The 14717-nt window shown below is 39.8% G+C and overlaps 1 protein-coding gene across 1 annotated transcript in view; it reads right to left on the bottom strand.

Moving 5' to 3' along the window:
• The window catches only part of LOC127450561 (collagen alpha-1(XI) chain-like), a 102342-nt gene that overhangs the window by 38935 nt on the left and 48690 nt on the right, over nt 1-14717 (bottom strand). Inside the window, exons 14-25 of the mRNA XM_051714789.1 lie at nt 11660-11716; nt 11495-11548; nt 11326-11379; nt 9818-9871; nt 8775-8828; nt 8542-8595; nt 4485-4529; nt 3315-3368; nt 3140-3184; nt 1722-1775; nt 1536-1580; nt 1054-1107 (exon numbers count right to left, since the gene is read on the bottom strand). Coding sequence (XP_051570749.1) covers nt 1054-1107; nt 1536-1580; nt 1722-1775; nt 3140-3184; nt 3315-3368; nt 4485-4529; nt 8542-8595; nt 8775-8828; nt 9818-9871; nt 11326-11379; nt 11495-11548; nt 11660-11716 — 624 coding nt within the window. The remainder of the gene's footprint in view (nt 1-1053; nt 1108-1535; nt 1581-1721; nt 1776-3139; nt 3185-3314; nt 3369-4484; nt 4530-8541; nt 8596-8774; nt 8829-9817; nt 9872-11325; nt 11380-11494; nt 11549-11659; nt 11717-14717) is intronic.

The raw sequence follows: 14717 nt of genomic DNA, 5'->3' as shown, positions 1-14717 counted from the left end.
GAACCAGCGAGTACGTTTTTTTTCTCTCTATCCTCTCTCTCTCCCGCTGTTGCTCCGTGTTGGCCTTTCTCTCTCTTTTTTTTTTGTTGTGTTTTTTCCCTCCCCTTGTCTCCTCCCATGTCCAAGAAGGAGGGGAAGGCCTGCCGGCAGGCAGGGCCAGAAGGGCACACCCCCCACGGAAGGGGGGGGGGGTGATGTACATCATTCCAGGGGCTCCCCGGCCTGAAGCAAAGCAGTGAGGAGTGTGGCAAGTAGGAGGGTGGGGCGGGGCCGGGCCGTGATGATGCACGCCCGGACCCTAATCAGGCTAATCAAGCCGATGAGAGGGATTAAGGCAGCCGGAGGTGGCAGTTCGGGAAAGAGAGAGCTACAGGAAGCTGCCCTGTATGTGTTTGTGTTGTATGTCTTTTGCTTTAAGTTGATCATTAAATTATTATTTATATTGTCAAGCCGGTTCTCGCTTCCTCCTTTCCCTTGTGCTGTGAAGCTTGTTACAGCCCCGTAATGAATTGTTCTATTATTTTCATTTATAATTGATTTAGTTCTTAACATTCTATTCTAACCTAGTTTTGCACATTATCACGTAATATATTCTCAATCAATTTGATTAAATTACACTATAATTCTTATAGGTTTAGAAAAAAATGCCCTTATAAACATAAAAGAAAAATGCCTGTGAAAATCTAATTGAGGGGGCAATTATTGCACCTTTATGGAAAAGCTAATTTCTGACAGTACTGTGCAGTATACACTGAATACTGCCTAATTGTTGTTGTTTTTTAAATAGTATATTAAAATACTATCCATTATAAAACTATAAACATTTCAAACACTAGCATGCAACATTTTCGTCAAATGACCATATTAGGTTTGTCACATGACATGACATGTTTAATAGAGCTGTTCAGCCATGACGTCAATTTGTAGGCAAACTCAAAAGGCTAATTCGCCATAGGCTCCCTTGGGAATGTCCTATAGGTTTTATAATGGTGTTTGCTATAAGTGTAGTATGGTATTCTGAATAAAGCTATGGTTTTGGAGAACAATACATACTGGAGGACCATCAATCCCAGAAAGTCCTTGCATTCCAGATTTCCCCTGAGGGCCCTGTTTGGGAACAGAAAACACACACATAAACACAAACACAGACACATCATCAGTTCAATCGTGAATTCCTACTGATCCAAGACACAAACCAAACCCTCCTTTAGACCCAGCATGTTCAGCTTGTTAACTGCAATAAATATCCATAATCTTTAACATGCTTAGGCACATTTGAGAGAAGACATGTGTATCTGTCTATATCAGTGTGTGTGTGTGTGTGTGTGTGTGTGTGTGTGTGTGTGTGCGTGTGCGTGTGCGCGCGCATGTATGTGTGGAGTTTTACTATTGATTATCTGTCTAGTTTCTTATAGAAATCTGAATAAAAGCACAGAGTAGGATGCTTACTCAACTACACTCAACACTTTTTTCAAATGCTCATCTACTAAAGGGTCACATGTCAGTACTTTAATGCTTAAATAGAAATGGCTTACCTTCTCTCCTGGCAGGCCTATAGGCCCCTGCGGACCAGGGAAGCCCTTGAAATAAAAGAACAAAAATGTTATAAAGGGTGTGTGATAAATGTATGTTAGGTATAGAGAATGTGGTGGTGTACAGTACATTTGTTTTGCTGGTATGGCTTCATTAGGCAGTATTGGAGTGAAGAAGAATGAATGTACCTGCATGCCTGGGTTCCCCTGTTGACCCAGAGGGCCAGGTTCACCCGGCGGCCCCTATGAAATTGTGAAGAATGAGAGTCATTGCTTTTGCTTGATGATAATCATTATTTTGTAAAGGTTTTTTATTGGGCAATTTAATTTCCCCTTTTCTCTTTTTCCAGACAAAAACAGAGCAAAAGATCAGCATTATGTGTGTAATTGATGCTGTATCTATGTACTATGTACTGTATACCTGCTAAATAAGTAGTATTTTCTGGCAAGCTTAATAGCTATTTGTCAAGAGTACACAAAATGCGACAAACTAAATTACCACAGACAATCATTTCAGCTCAATGGAAGTCTAAAGGGCAACATTCCCATTGTCTTGCCCCATAGACTTCTACTATAAGTGGATTTCTGTGAACAAGTTTTTACAAATTTCAGGAGTCTAAATTATTTTCTGTGATAATGGTCGATTCTGTGGTGTTGTCGATAAAGCTGAAGTTGCATTTAACCCAGATTATTTCTTTAAAGGAATATTCCGGGTTCAATACAAGTTAAGCTATCATTTTTACGGACGTTTAAAGGTTTGTTGACATTACAACATCATGGCAACAAAGTTGTAAAATTGGCTATAACTTTACACAGAAAAGGTTAGTAAGCGATGTTATCACACTAAAATCATGTTTACAAGTATACTGTTTACGTCTTGTGGCTATACTTTTAAAACAGTGAGTATTTTAACGTTCAACATGTTTTAGATGTGTTTAAATGCTCTGCTTTTACTATAATAAGTCCTCTGATCTAATTTAGACTTTGTATTTTGTACTGTATCTCATACGAAATTCTCTTCTGAACATTTCTCAGGGAGACCGGGACCCCATGGTCCAGCTGGCGAGCCCGGTCACAAGGTGATTCAGATCCTGCTAAAAAAGACCAGCATAGGTAGTGACAAGCGAATCTTGTGTTTTGGATGCTGGTAATTATTATGCCACAAATGCTGTTGATGGAGCTTAACTTGTATTGAACCCGGAATATTCTTTTAATTATGACCGATACAAATTAGCTTTCCTTTTTATTACGTAATTGACATGCTCCCAACTCGTTAACTCCTGAGTTTTCCACTGGTAATTACGAAATTATGGTGCTGTTCTTGTGCGCTCATCTTGTAAATACGATCATTCCGACATGACGAGAAGGCAGTATATCAGTTATAATAGATGCAGACTTCATGTGCTTGAGGTAACTCTACAGTTCTCAACAGTTTTGTTACCCTGTCTGCCAGTGCTACAGATGCTCTATGGGTTATATCTCAGTGGTTAATAACATCTGACATGTTGTTTTGAATGACCTCACTAAACCCCCCTATGCTTTTTTCTGGAGTATATCTGTTGGCAGACATTGTGTAACGTGGATGGAAAACCTCATAGTCGACCCACCAAGTTGCCTTTTGCCCCTTGAACACCATCCACTCCTCGAATTCCCTAGAAGCAAAAAAAAAAGGTCCTGCTTGACAATGTTCCCAACAATTTCATTAATATCATGGCACCTCTATGAATGTTGTGCATGCAAACTACCCATTATGTAAATGTGATTGATGGGCAATTGTCTTACCTGCTGCCCGGGTGGACCATGTGGCCCTCTCGGCCCCACAAGTCCTCTTGGCCCCTGTAAAGAAAAAAAAAATCACAAACTAATCATAAACTCCCATTAAGGTAATTAAGGTCAAGTGTGATAATAATTGAATAGCAGTACACTGGTGGTACATTACAGGTGTTATGAGAGGTATGGACATTTGTTGGTGTTGGAATATGTATAAGGGTATATTTGTTCATCTAATACACATGTATTATTATGCCCTGATGTATATAGGTGTGTATACATCCATTTCCCTCTAGTACAGTTGTTGTCAACTGATTTTGCTTTAGGACCCAGATTTTCAAGTGGTGACCCACCCCAGTACTAAAATTGTCTAATTTGGCTAGCTTCTACCAAATGACAGATGAATTTGTCACAAAATACTGTAGACAGGATGCACAGCCTTTGACAGCAACAACAAAAGATATGAAAAGTGTTTTTATCCTACATTTCAAAAGATGATAAGCCCAAAAGATATGAAAGTGTTTTTACCCTACCTTTCAAAAGATGATAAGCCTATTTATGAAACTATCCAAACAATGCAAGAATACAGAATGGTTAGTTACGTAGCTGTTTACATTTATTTACCATTGTTTATTCCCTTCCATCCGCAATTTTATCAGAACCCATTTTTAGGTTACAGCCCACCAGTTGAGAACTACTGCTCTAGTATGTGTGTATGTATGCACGGTTGCCATGTGTGTTTTGTTTTTGTAAGCCTAGGTCTTTGTACATCAGCCAAGCCACCTGTTCCAGAGCCACATCTGTGATCTCCAGGGAAGAGATTGATATGGAAATATAATCATGCAGGCCAGGATTTCATCTCTTTCCTTCACCAATCTCTCAGCTCATCTATCTCCATTCCCACATTTATCTCTCTCTTTCCTCTCAGCACTCTGTAATAGTGCTCACTCTGTCCTAAGTCTCTCACTGCTCTGGGTGATCCATTTAAATAGCCGGTGCCCCAATGGATCACAACTCACCTGCCGAGACTTAAATGGAGCTTGAGCTGCCGTTAATCAGGCTGTGCCAAGCAGGGACATGGGGCTGCCCCTGGGGTGTCAAAGACTTGTATGTGTGTATGTGTCTGTATGTGTTTGTTTGTGTGTGTCTGTCTGTCTGTGTGTGTTGGGTCATGTCACTCACAGGTTCTCCTGGTTGTCCACTTGGTCCAACAGGTCCATCCGAACCCTGGAATAGAAAACATTAATCAGCATCACAGATCTTGGACCAGTGGCACCGTATGATCATTTAAATTGAGCAAAATAAAGTCTTTGACTGTGTTCGAAACCTGATAAAAGAGGTAGGAACTATAACGGTGAATGGGATAACACAGCAAATATTATTTTTCCATTCATTTGTGCTCCAATACCAAAAGAAAAAAAAAAGCACTATTACGTTTCCACGATTTTCAAAAGTAAAAAATATAAATATATTTAAATTATATATATATTCTGTATATACTGTATACAGTATATACTAGGGGCATAAAAAAATTATCGTATTGTATCCTACGATACGACGTACATGATTCAATACCATATGTATCGTACTATACATGAGCAAACATATTATAGTTTAATTAAAACCAAGCAGCACAACACTGAGAGCTGAGAAACAGTCTCCTCCACGGAGAGGTGGTGCTGAACGCTCATAGGACAACAGAGCAACAGATCTACAGTACATATGCGAGAAGACCGATGCAAACGGCAAGTACATTGTAGCATTACAGCTTGTCGAATTTACCAAACAACAGTGTCATGTTGTTTTATTTACACCAACATCACCGCCCAAATCGGTGGATTTGCAATGCAGAAACACAGCAGGAGCACAGTTGCATTTAAAAGCCAGCCTCTTCCAGATGACACAGAGCATAACACTGAGCAAGACATATACAAATAACAAGCTTATTCAAAAAAATTTAAGAAACCCGCAATTACATGAGACTTATTATTTTCTGGTTTTGTCATCGAAATGTAAACAGGTATGAGTGCAACACCTGCACACATGTTATACGGTAATAACGCCGGTAAAGTTTACATGCAATGAGAAACCGGAGGAAGAGGCCAAAAAAATTACATTTGCAGATCGTTTTTTGCTCAAGCAGCTAAATAATATTGGATTATGTATATACAGGTGCATCTCAATAAATCAGAATGTCGTGGAAAAGTTCATTTATTTCAGTAATTCAACTCAAATTGTGAAACTTGTGTATTAAATAAATTCAATGCACACAGACTGAAGTAGTTTAAGTCTTTGGTTCTTTTAATTGTGATGATTTTGGCTCACATTTAACAAAAACCCACCAATTCACTATCTCAAAAAATTAGAATACATCATAAGACCAATAAAAAAAACATTTTTAGTGAATTGTTGGCCTTCTGGAAAGTATGCTCATTTACTATACATGTACTCAATACTTGGTAGGGGCTCCTTTTGCTTTAATTACTGCCTCAATTCGGCGTGGCATGGAGGTGATCAGTTTGTGGCACTGCTGAGGTGGTATGGAAGCCCAGGTTTCTTTGACAGTGGCCTTCAGCTCATCTGCATTTTTTGGTCTCTTTTTTCTCATTTTCCTATTGACAATACCCCATAGATTCTCTATGGGGTTCAGGTCTGGTGAGTTTGCTGGCCAGTCAAGCACACCAACACCATGGTCATTTAACCAACTTTTGGTGCTTTTGGCAGTGTGGGCAGGTGCCAAATCCTGCTGGAAAATGAAATCAGCATCTTTAAAAAGCTGGTCAGCAGAAGGAAGCATGAAGTGCTCCAAAATTTCTTGGTAAACAGGTGCAGTGACTTTGGTTTTCAAAAAACACAATGGACCAACACCAGCAGATGACATTGCACCCCAAATCATCACAGACTGTGGAAACTTAACACTGGACTTCAAGCAACTTGGGCTATGAGCTTCTCCACCCTTCCTCCAGACTCTAGGACCTTGGTTTCCAAATGAAATACAAAACTTGCTCTCATCTGAAAAGAGGACTTTGGACCACTGGGCAACAGTCCAGTTCTTCTTCTCCTTAGCCCAGGTAAGACACCTCTGATGTTGTCTGTGGTTCAGGAGTGGCTTAACAAGAGGAATACGACAACTGTAGCCAAATTCCTTGACACGTCTGTGTGTGGTGGCTCTTGATGCCTTGACCCCAGCCTCAGTCCATTCCTTGTGAAGTTCACCCAAATTCTTGAATCGATTTCGCTTGACAATCCTCATAAGGCTGCGGTTCTCTCGGTTTGTTGTGCATCTTTTTCTTCCACACTTTTTCCTTCCACTCAACTTTCTGTTAACATGCTTGGATACAGCACTCTGTGAACAGCCAGCTTCTTTGGCAATGAATGTTTGTGGCTTACCCTCCTTGTGAAGGGTGTCAATGATTGTCTTCTGGACAACTGTCAGTTCAGCAGTCTTCCCCATGATTGTGTAGCCTAGTGAACCAAACTGAGAGACCATTTTGAAGGCTCAGGAAACCTTTGCAGGTGTTTTGAGTTGATTAGCTGATTGGCATGTCACCATATTCTAATTTTTTGAGATAATGAATTGGTGGGTTTTTGTTAAATGTGAGCCAAAATCATCACAATTAAAAGAATCAAAGACTTAAACTACTTCAGTCTGTGTGCACTGAATTTATTTAATACACGAGTTTCACAATTTGAGTTGAATTACTCAAATAAATGAACTTTTCCACGACATTCTAATTTATTGAGATGTACCTGTATATCATAAAACCAGAGGTCACGTTCCTTTCTCTCTTGAGTTCCTCTAAATAACACTGAAAGTAGTTTTTTCCTTGCTACAGTCACTTCAGCTTGCTCTCTAGGGGCTTTGAGACATTAAGGCATGATTTTCTATAAAGCTGCTTTGAAACTATGTGTATTATGAAAAGTACTATACAAAAATAAATGACTTGAGCATTGACAAAATATTTTTTCTCAAAAAAACAAGAAAATCAAACTAAATAAATGCAGTCACAGTGTTTACGTTACTTTATTTTACAGCTCTATGTTTTATTGCCAATGTCAGACACTGTTGTGTCATGTATGATTTAAAAGGCATTTATGTTGAAACCTTGAATAAGTTTGAGCGAAAAAAATTTGGGCGCTGTTTTAAAAAAAAAAATCATATTGTATCGTACGCATCATATCGTGAGACTTTGCACCGTATAGTATCGTGAAATTTGTGCAGCATTACATGTCTAGAATATACTGTATATAAACTATTGAAAAGTCAAGAAATAAAGAAAGATGCCAAATTTACTGTCACACTCTCAGCAGCTTTATTTGAAACCCCTTCGCAGCTTTGTTGACATTTTTTTTATTAATTAATGGCAGGGTAATGTAACTCAAAACATAATATTATACATTTATATTAAATACTTTAAAAATATATATTAGAAAATATAAAACGTCTAAAAGAAAGTTTCCTAGATTTACTTTGCAAAATAAGGCGGAAAAGCGTAATCATAGTCTGTGAAAAGGGTCCAATTTTTCCAATGTCTGATTCCATTTTTACTGTCAAATAAGCATTGTAGTCATTAAATATTTGCTTGATTATGTCTAAAGCTCACTTGAATTTGCTCTAGCAAATTAGAGATGACGTTATAGTGCCTTGCAAGTTGTTAGAAATGGTCAAATTCACAGACTAGTCAGTCTTTAGTCCGAGAGGTGTCAGAAGAGTTATATATGCAAAAATATTCCCATTCGCTCTCATTCTTGAAAGCTGTGATCAATGTGAATCACTGCTGCATACATTTTTCAACTCTGCATAATTTTAACATCCCAATCAGTGTGCGGCTTGTCTCTTTCATGCAATTTGTGAGTACACACCTGGGGCAGTGCAGGGGATCTTTAAAGGGATTATTAGTAATCTGATAAAAGACTCATTTAGGGGGTTGCACCAAGCTCAGAACAACAAAGAAGAAGAAAAGGAGAATCCCCTGCTGAAAAGACCAGTTTAGACCAGGGTGAATTTCCTTGATGTTAGCGCTGGCTTAGAGCTGGTATAGCTTGTGGACCAGCAAAGCAATGCCAAAATATGGTGGTGACGCTGGTCAACCAGCATGGTCTCTCTTTTGAAGCTGGTTGACCAAGATTGTCTTGCTGGTTAAATTGGTCAAGAGGGCTGATAGGAACACCAACATCCAAAACACAAGATTTGCTTGTCACTACTTATGCTGGTCTTTTTCAGCAGGGTCTGAATTACCTTGTGGCCGGGCTCGCCAGCTGGACCATGGGGTCCCGGTTTTCCTCTGTCTCCCTGAAAAATGTTCAGAAGAGGATTGTGTATGAGATACAGCACATAATATAAAGTCTAAATTAGATCAGAGGGCCTATTATAGTCAAAGCAGAGCATTTAGACACATCAAAAAGCTACTACAGACTCAGCAGTAAACAGAATGCGTGATTTGATTGAGCAATTCTGTGCTCTCTACGCACTCTGTATCCTTTGTTCCCTGGAAGACCAGGTAGTCCATCAAAGCCCCTGTCACCCTGCAAAAGAGACAGAGATCCATGATCCAAGATCGACAAAACACCCTTTTCAAACACACGCTCCCCCAGCACACTTCACTAACTAAGCATAACTCAGGCCCTTCCTCAAAGTCATTTGCTTTGCTTCAAACACACAGCACAAGCAGTGATTTGTGGCAGAGGTGTGTGTGGCATGTAGAAAGGTTTGACAGGCCGCCTCAGAGGAACCTTCCCATATGCTCCGAGTCTCAGCCCGCATCCGGTGCTGGGACTCTGAAAGACACTGGAGGACCTCTCAATTCCTCATCTAACACACTCCTGTTGTGCTAAATATATCTGCATGATTTATTTACTGACAGGTCCCACAGCTGGACAGGACTGAAAGCTCACTGTTTTCAGTGCACACAATGCTACATGACATGCAATAGCAAACAATTCTTTCAATGACTGAAACCATAGGTTCAAATTCACTGTTTTTCGATTTAAGGGGATAGTTCACCCAAAATATCCTTCCTTCCTTCCATCCTTCCACCCTTCCTTCCTTCCTTTCTTCCTTCCTTCCTTGAAATAAAGCCTCAGTCACTGTTCATTTTCATTGTATGGAGAAAAAAAAGGTGAGATTCTGCCAGAACTCCCTTTGTGCTTCACAGTAGAAAGAAAGTCATACATGTTTAGAATCACCTGAGTAAGTAAATGATGACAGAATTTTAATTTTTGGGTGAACTATCCTTGCATTATTTGTGGTTGCCAGGGCAATGCTGTATGGTTGCTAAGGCACTCTAAGTGATTTTTAAAGCATTGCTAGTGATTTTGTTCCACTCTTTTATCATCCTCCAGGCCAAAATTGAAAGTCTGTTTGCTTGCTATCACTCATATCCATAGCACAAATGGCGCAGGATGAGTTACGTTTAATATTTAGGGTTTGGGATTTGTTCAGATCTCTCACTCTAACTATGAGCAATAGTAATACTGGTGCTGGTCTTAGTTATGGGACTTATATAGTGACTCACCTTTGCCCCTGTCTCTCCAGGAACCCCTTGACCTCCATCTGCTCCTGACTGGCCCTGCAAGTTTAAACAAAGAACACAACTCTGTCATCATATTATATGCACCGCTGTGCACTACTTGTGCAATATTCATGAACAGAAAACAACACCGCACATAGATACAGAACCTGTTTGTATATCAGCCAATTCATTTCACATTCATGACGATGTTAATTTATTTAAGATAAATGGACAACTTGACCTCTGATTACAATGTCGTCACAAATACCTGGCTAAATGAGTAGTATTTTCTGACAAGCTTATAAATATTTTCATAAAAGTAAACAAAATGTGTACAAACTAAATTGTACAGTCAACATTTGCAATAAAAACTTTAAGGAATATTCTAGGTTAAATACAGCTTATGTGGTATGCTGTTGATTACCAGAGAAAATCATTTTGACTCATCCAACACTTTGTAGCAACAAACAAAACAACCTGTTGACAGTTATGCACTTACTATGGAATCAAGGGCAATATAGTTCTACCAGAAAGGCTCGTAATGATTGGAATTCATACGAATGTAGAGATATTTCATTCATTTGGCATAAGCCCCGTCCTACGGTTCGGCGCTCAGATATTTGCTGGACCGTCAGATCCTGCCAGAAGCCAAGGATGACAGGGGAGAGGAGCTGATGCTTATGGCAGGACGGGACCTAAAGTAGCTGTGATGGTATGCAGGGGGGTGTAAACAACAGAGGCATATGAGCGTTGAAAGACTGTGCAGAGCTTATAAAGCTCAAGGTTGGATTGTGATTAGATGAGTTGCCTGAACTGAATGAATGCGTAACGATCCCAAGTCTAGCCTGCAAGAACTACTCTTACACTTCCATTTATAGACTTCCCCATTAACTTGTTAACATGATTATTTGTTTGTTTTTGCAAACTGTAAGACAAATCAAAGTTATTGTCTGTGGTAATCACCAGCATGCCACAGATGCTTTTAAGCAGTATTTAACAAGGAAAATTCCTTTAATTATGACCAATACCAATAAGTTTCCATTATGATTCTTTATACTCGTGTCAACACTGTGTCCTAACCAGACATAACATGATAAATTGACACACAATATAAGGTATGTCTTCCATGTTACAGTAATACAATTTGTGTTCTAACTGGCTGCGGTTGCAACCAGTGACAAGGATGCTACATTCTGTCATTCACATTCTGTTATTCACATTTTTTATTTCTGCAGCATCATCCCGGGTCACCCTGCCCACTGTCAACTCCCATGGTCCAAAATCCAGCTTCTCATTACAGTACATTAAACATCAAATATGTTCTGATAGGCTCTGATTGTGACGTGTCGTTCAGCAGTTTCGCGTTCTGCGTGGACAGACAGATCAGTCATCGATGGAATCTGAAATCGCATTGTGTCTGGTTAGGATACAGTGTAAATCTGAAAATTGGTGCTGAAAGAAAATTCAGCATTTCCCACTGGTTGTAAAAAGGTTTTGATGTTCAATCTTACCCTCTTCCCTGGTTTTCCATTAAGACCCGGAGGACCTGGCAACCCACGTGGTCCCTTAAAAGAGAGAAATAAAATGGTGATAGAGTTGGTGAGTCTACTGCACATTGGCTAAGAGGGTTTCTAAAGGTTTCTGAATGTAAAGAGGAATTATAAAAGGAAATGTCTTCACCAGAGGCCCACTATCTCCACTGTCCCCTTTCAGTCCACTGGGACCAGGAAGACCCTGGAACAAACATACAATGTTTACTGTTTAAAAGACATTAAACCCAAAAACATTCTGAATTTAACATGGGAAAAAGTAAAAGTTTGAAATGAAATGAAAATGTTTCCTTACCACTGGGCCTGGCCTCCCTGTGAGACCTAATGGACCTTGAGGGCCCTTCAGTGATAGCTAGAAGCAAAGAAAAAAAAGAGACAGACAAGAAACACTTTCAGATTCCTCCTCGTACTAAGTGTGCATTTGTACTTAACTATTATCCCAAAAGTCCGAAACCTGACCAAAATGAGCATAAATTATAGACAGCCACTTTGTATGCAGTACTAATATAGCATTGTTCAGTGTTAGACAGTAACTACATTATTACTATTTCCGATGTGTGAATGTGAAAATGTGAGTGGTGCTTGCTCATGCAAAACTTGCTGCCACAATTCTAGAGTGCTGTTGGTGATTGCCAGGGCATTGCTATTTGGTTTATAAGGTGTTCTGAGTGGTTGTCAGGGCATTGCTATTTGGTTTATAAGGTGTTCTGAGTGGTTGTCAGGGTGTTGCTATTTGGTTTATAAGGTGTTCTGAGTGGTTGTCAGGGTGTTGCTATGTGGTTTATAAGGTGTTCTGAGTGGTTGTCAGGGCATTGCTATTTGGTTTATGAGGTGTTCTGAGTGGTTGTAAGGGTGTTGCTATTTGGTTTACAAGGTGTTCTTGTCCAGTTTGGTGGTGCTGCTCAGTAGCAACCCGGACTCCTCGTGTTGTAATGTGTTAGTCCGTTTGTTTATGTGTTTTGGGTTCCTTTATGTGTTGCGTGTTAAAAAGGTAAGTAGCCAACAGTGTATCACTACACGAGCGGTGCAACTTCACAAGATGTACGTTAAGCAATGGCAGTGATGGTGAAACTTTTTCTGTTGGTATTTGCTGCCCTGGGATTCCTTACAATGAGCCATGCTTTATCTACAACGGAGGGGGATAAACAGTAGCTCTCATACAGTAGAGACACGCTGTTATCACTACGCTTCGTCTGGAATTTACCATCACCACCACCATCTGACCAACCTGGAGAATTGGCCATTGCTCCCTGGAGGCGGCTTCGCAGAAGAGGCAGACGTGGAGGTACTCGACAACAACTCCGGTGAAGGGTTAACAACCCGCCCCTACCCTCTATGATTCTGAGTAACATGAGATCTCTTTGGAAAAAATGAATGAGCTTCGCATCAATATGAGGTTTTCCTATGAGTACTGGGGGCATGTGTGTTGGTGCTGATGGTGACATGGTTACATCGGGATCTAGATGGGTTTTCCCTTATTCGCGCTGATAGGAACGAACTGTCAGGCAAAGGTAAGGGAGGAGTAATCGTGATCTTCATCAACAACAAATGGTGCAGGCAATACAAGGTGAAGGAAATCATGTGCATCCCTGACGTTGAACTGCTATGCTTGAAGTTAAGACCATTCTATTTACCTAGGGAATTTGGGCCTATTATCCTTTGCTCCATTTATGTTCCTCCTGATGGAAACGCTGCAAGTGCAGCAGTACACATTAGTGACAGTGTTTATCAACAACCTTTACACTCTCCTGAAGCCCCTGTTTTCATTCTAGGAGACTTTAATCATTGTAAACTTTAACTTTCCCTCCCTGGTTTTCACCAGTGTGTAAAATGTGACACAAGGCATGGTAGAATTCTCAACAAATGCTATGGTAATGTAGCCAGTGCTTATGTCTGTAGAGCCAAACCTCCTTTAGGCAACTCTGATCACAATACCATCCACCTTATTTCAACTAATAGAACGGCTCTAAAGAGTAGCAAGCCTCATAACAAGACTATTAAAATCTGGTCTGAGGACAGAATAGTCCATTAAAGGGTGTTTTATCTGTACTGACTGGAATATTTTTCATGGGATGGACGTGGACAATGCTACAGAGACTGTTACTGACAAATATCAAGTTCTGTATGGATGTTGTGATTCCACAAAAGGTTGTCACTGTATTTCCAAATAACAAACCTTACATAATGAAAGAAGATAAGGACTGTATAAATCACAAATAAATGGCATGTAAAAATCATGACAAAGCACAACTGAGGACTGTACAAAATTAGCTTAATCATAGGCTCCGGGAGGCCAGGAGGAGATACAAGGACAATATTGAACTAAGCTTTTCTGACAGGAACTTAAAATAAATTATGGGACACTGTAAAACTATAACAAATATGGTACACCATTACATTCTGGTTTTGTAACCTGTAAGCATAAACTAAATTTAAGATTTTTAATTCGGTCAAAACTGCTATGAAGATCGTTGGTGTTCAAATCTACCCATCTCTCCTGTTGATTTATGAACAGTGTCTACTTAGACAGGCACATAAGATAGTAGCTGATTCTACTCATATTCTCCACAATGAATTTCAGCTACTTCCATCGGGGAGAAGATTTGGGGTCCCCTGGTGCAGACTAAACAAGTATAAGCACTCGTTTCTGCCTATGGCTATTAACATCTTGAACAAATAAAAGGTATACTCACTAGGTGTTGTGTTACATGTGGGGGAGAGAGAATGAACTGTACACAGTGGGGATATAAATTATATGTTACATGTGAATGTGATGTTTGTAAATTATTTTGTAACACGAGGGTATAAGAAGAATTTTCCAGCGATGGGACAAATAAAGCATAATCAATAATCAATTCTGAGTGGTTGCCAGGGCATTGCTTTTTGGTTTCTGAGGTGTTTTAAGTGTATTTTATGTTTTTAAAGGTGCCGTAAGCGATTTTAGCATTCTGAAGCTTTCACGTGACTGAGCTGATGAATTAGCCATGCCCCCTCATTCCAAAACCCCGCCCTCCAAAGATCATTTTGAGACCAAAACCGAGCAAAAGAGCAGCATTATTTGTTCCTGTGACTGTCAAACTCAACAGTGGCACAATAGCGCCCTCAACTGACAAACATTATGAATCATAGCCTCAATGATCCGCTTCAAATACAACACTATGAGAACGAGCAAAATGATGGACAGGTGAAAAGCGTCAATGTCAGCAGTCTGTGGACACATTTTTGTTTGCTCTACAGCTGTCTACAGCTGTCACAGAGACCGGTAAGATATCTCAGGACACTTATTTCATTAATATCTTACATTTTTGGCATACTTTTCCATGAAAATCGTTTACAGCACCTTTAAGGTGTTC

This window comes from Myxocyprinus asiaticus, chromosome 13 (genome assembly GCF_019703515.2).
Source record: "Myxocyprinus asiaticus isolate MX2 ecotype Aquarium Trade chromosome 13, UBuf_Myxa_2, whole genome shotgun sequence".
Classification (NCBI taxonomy): Eukaryota; Metazoa; Chordata; class Actinopteri; order Cypriniformes; family Catostomidae; genus Myxocyprinus; species Myxocyprinus asiaticus.
Note: the sequence above shows the minus strand (reverse complement) of the source record. Positions and strands in the feature narration are given on the sequence as shown.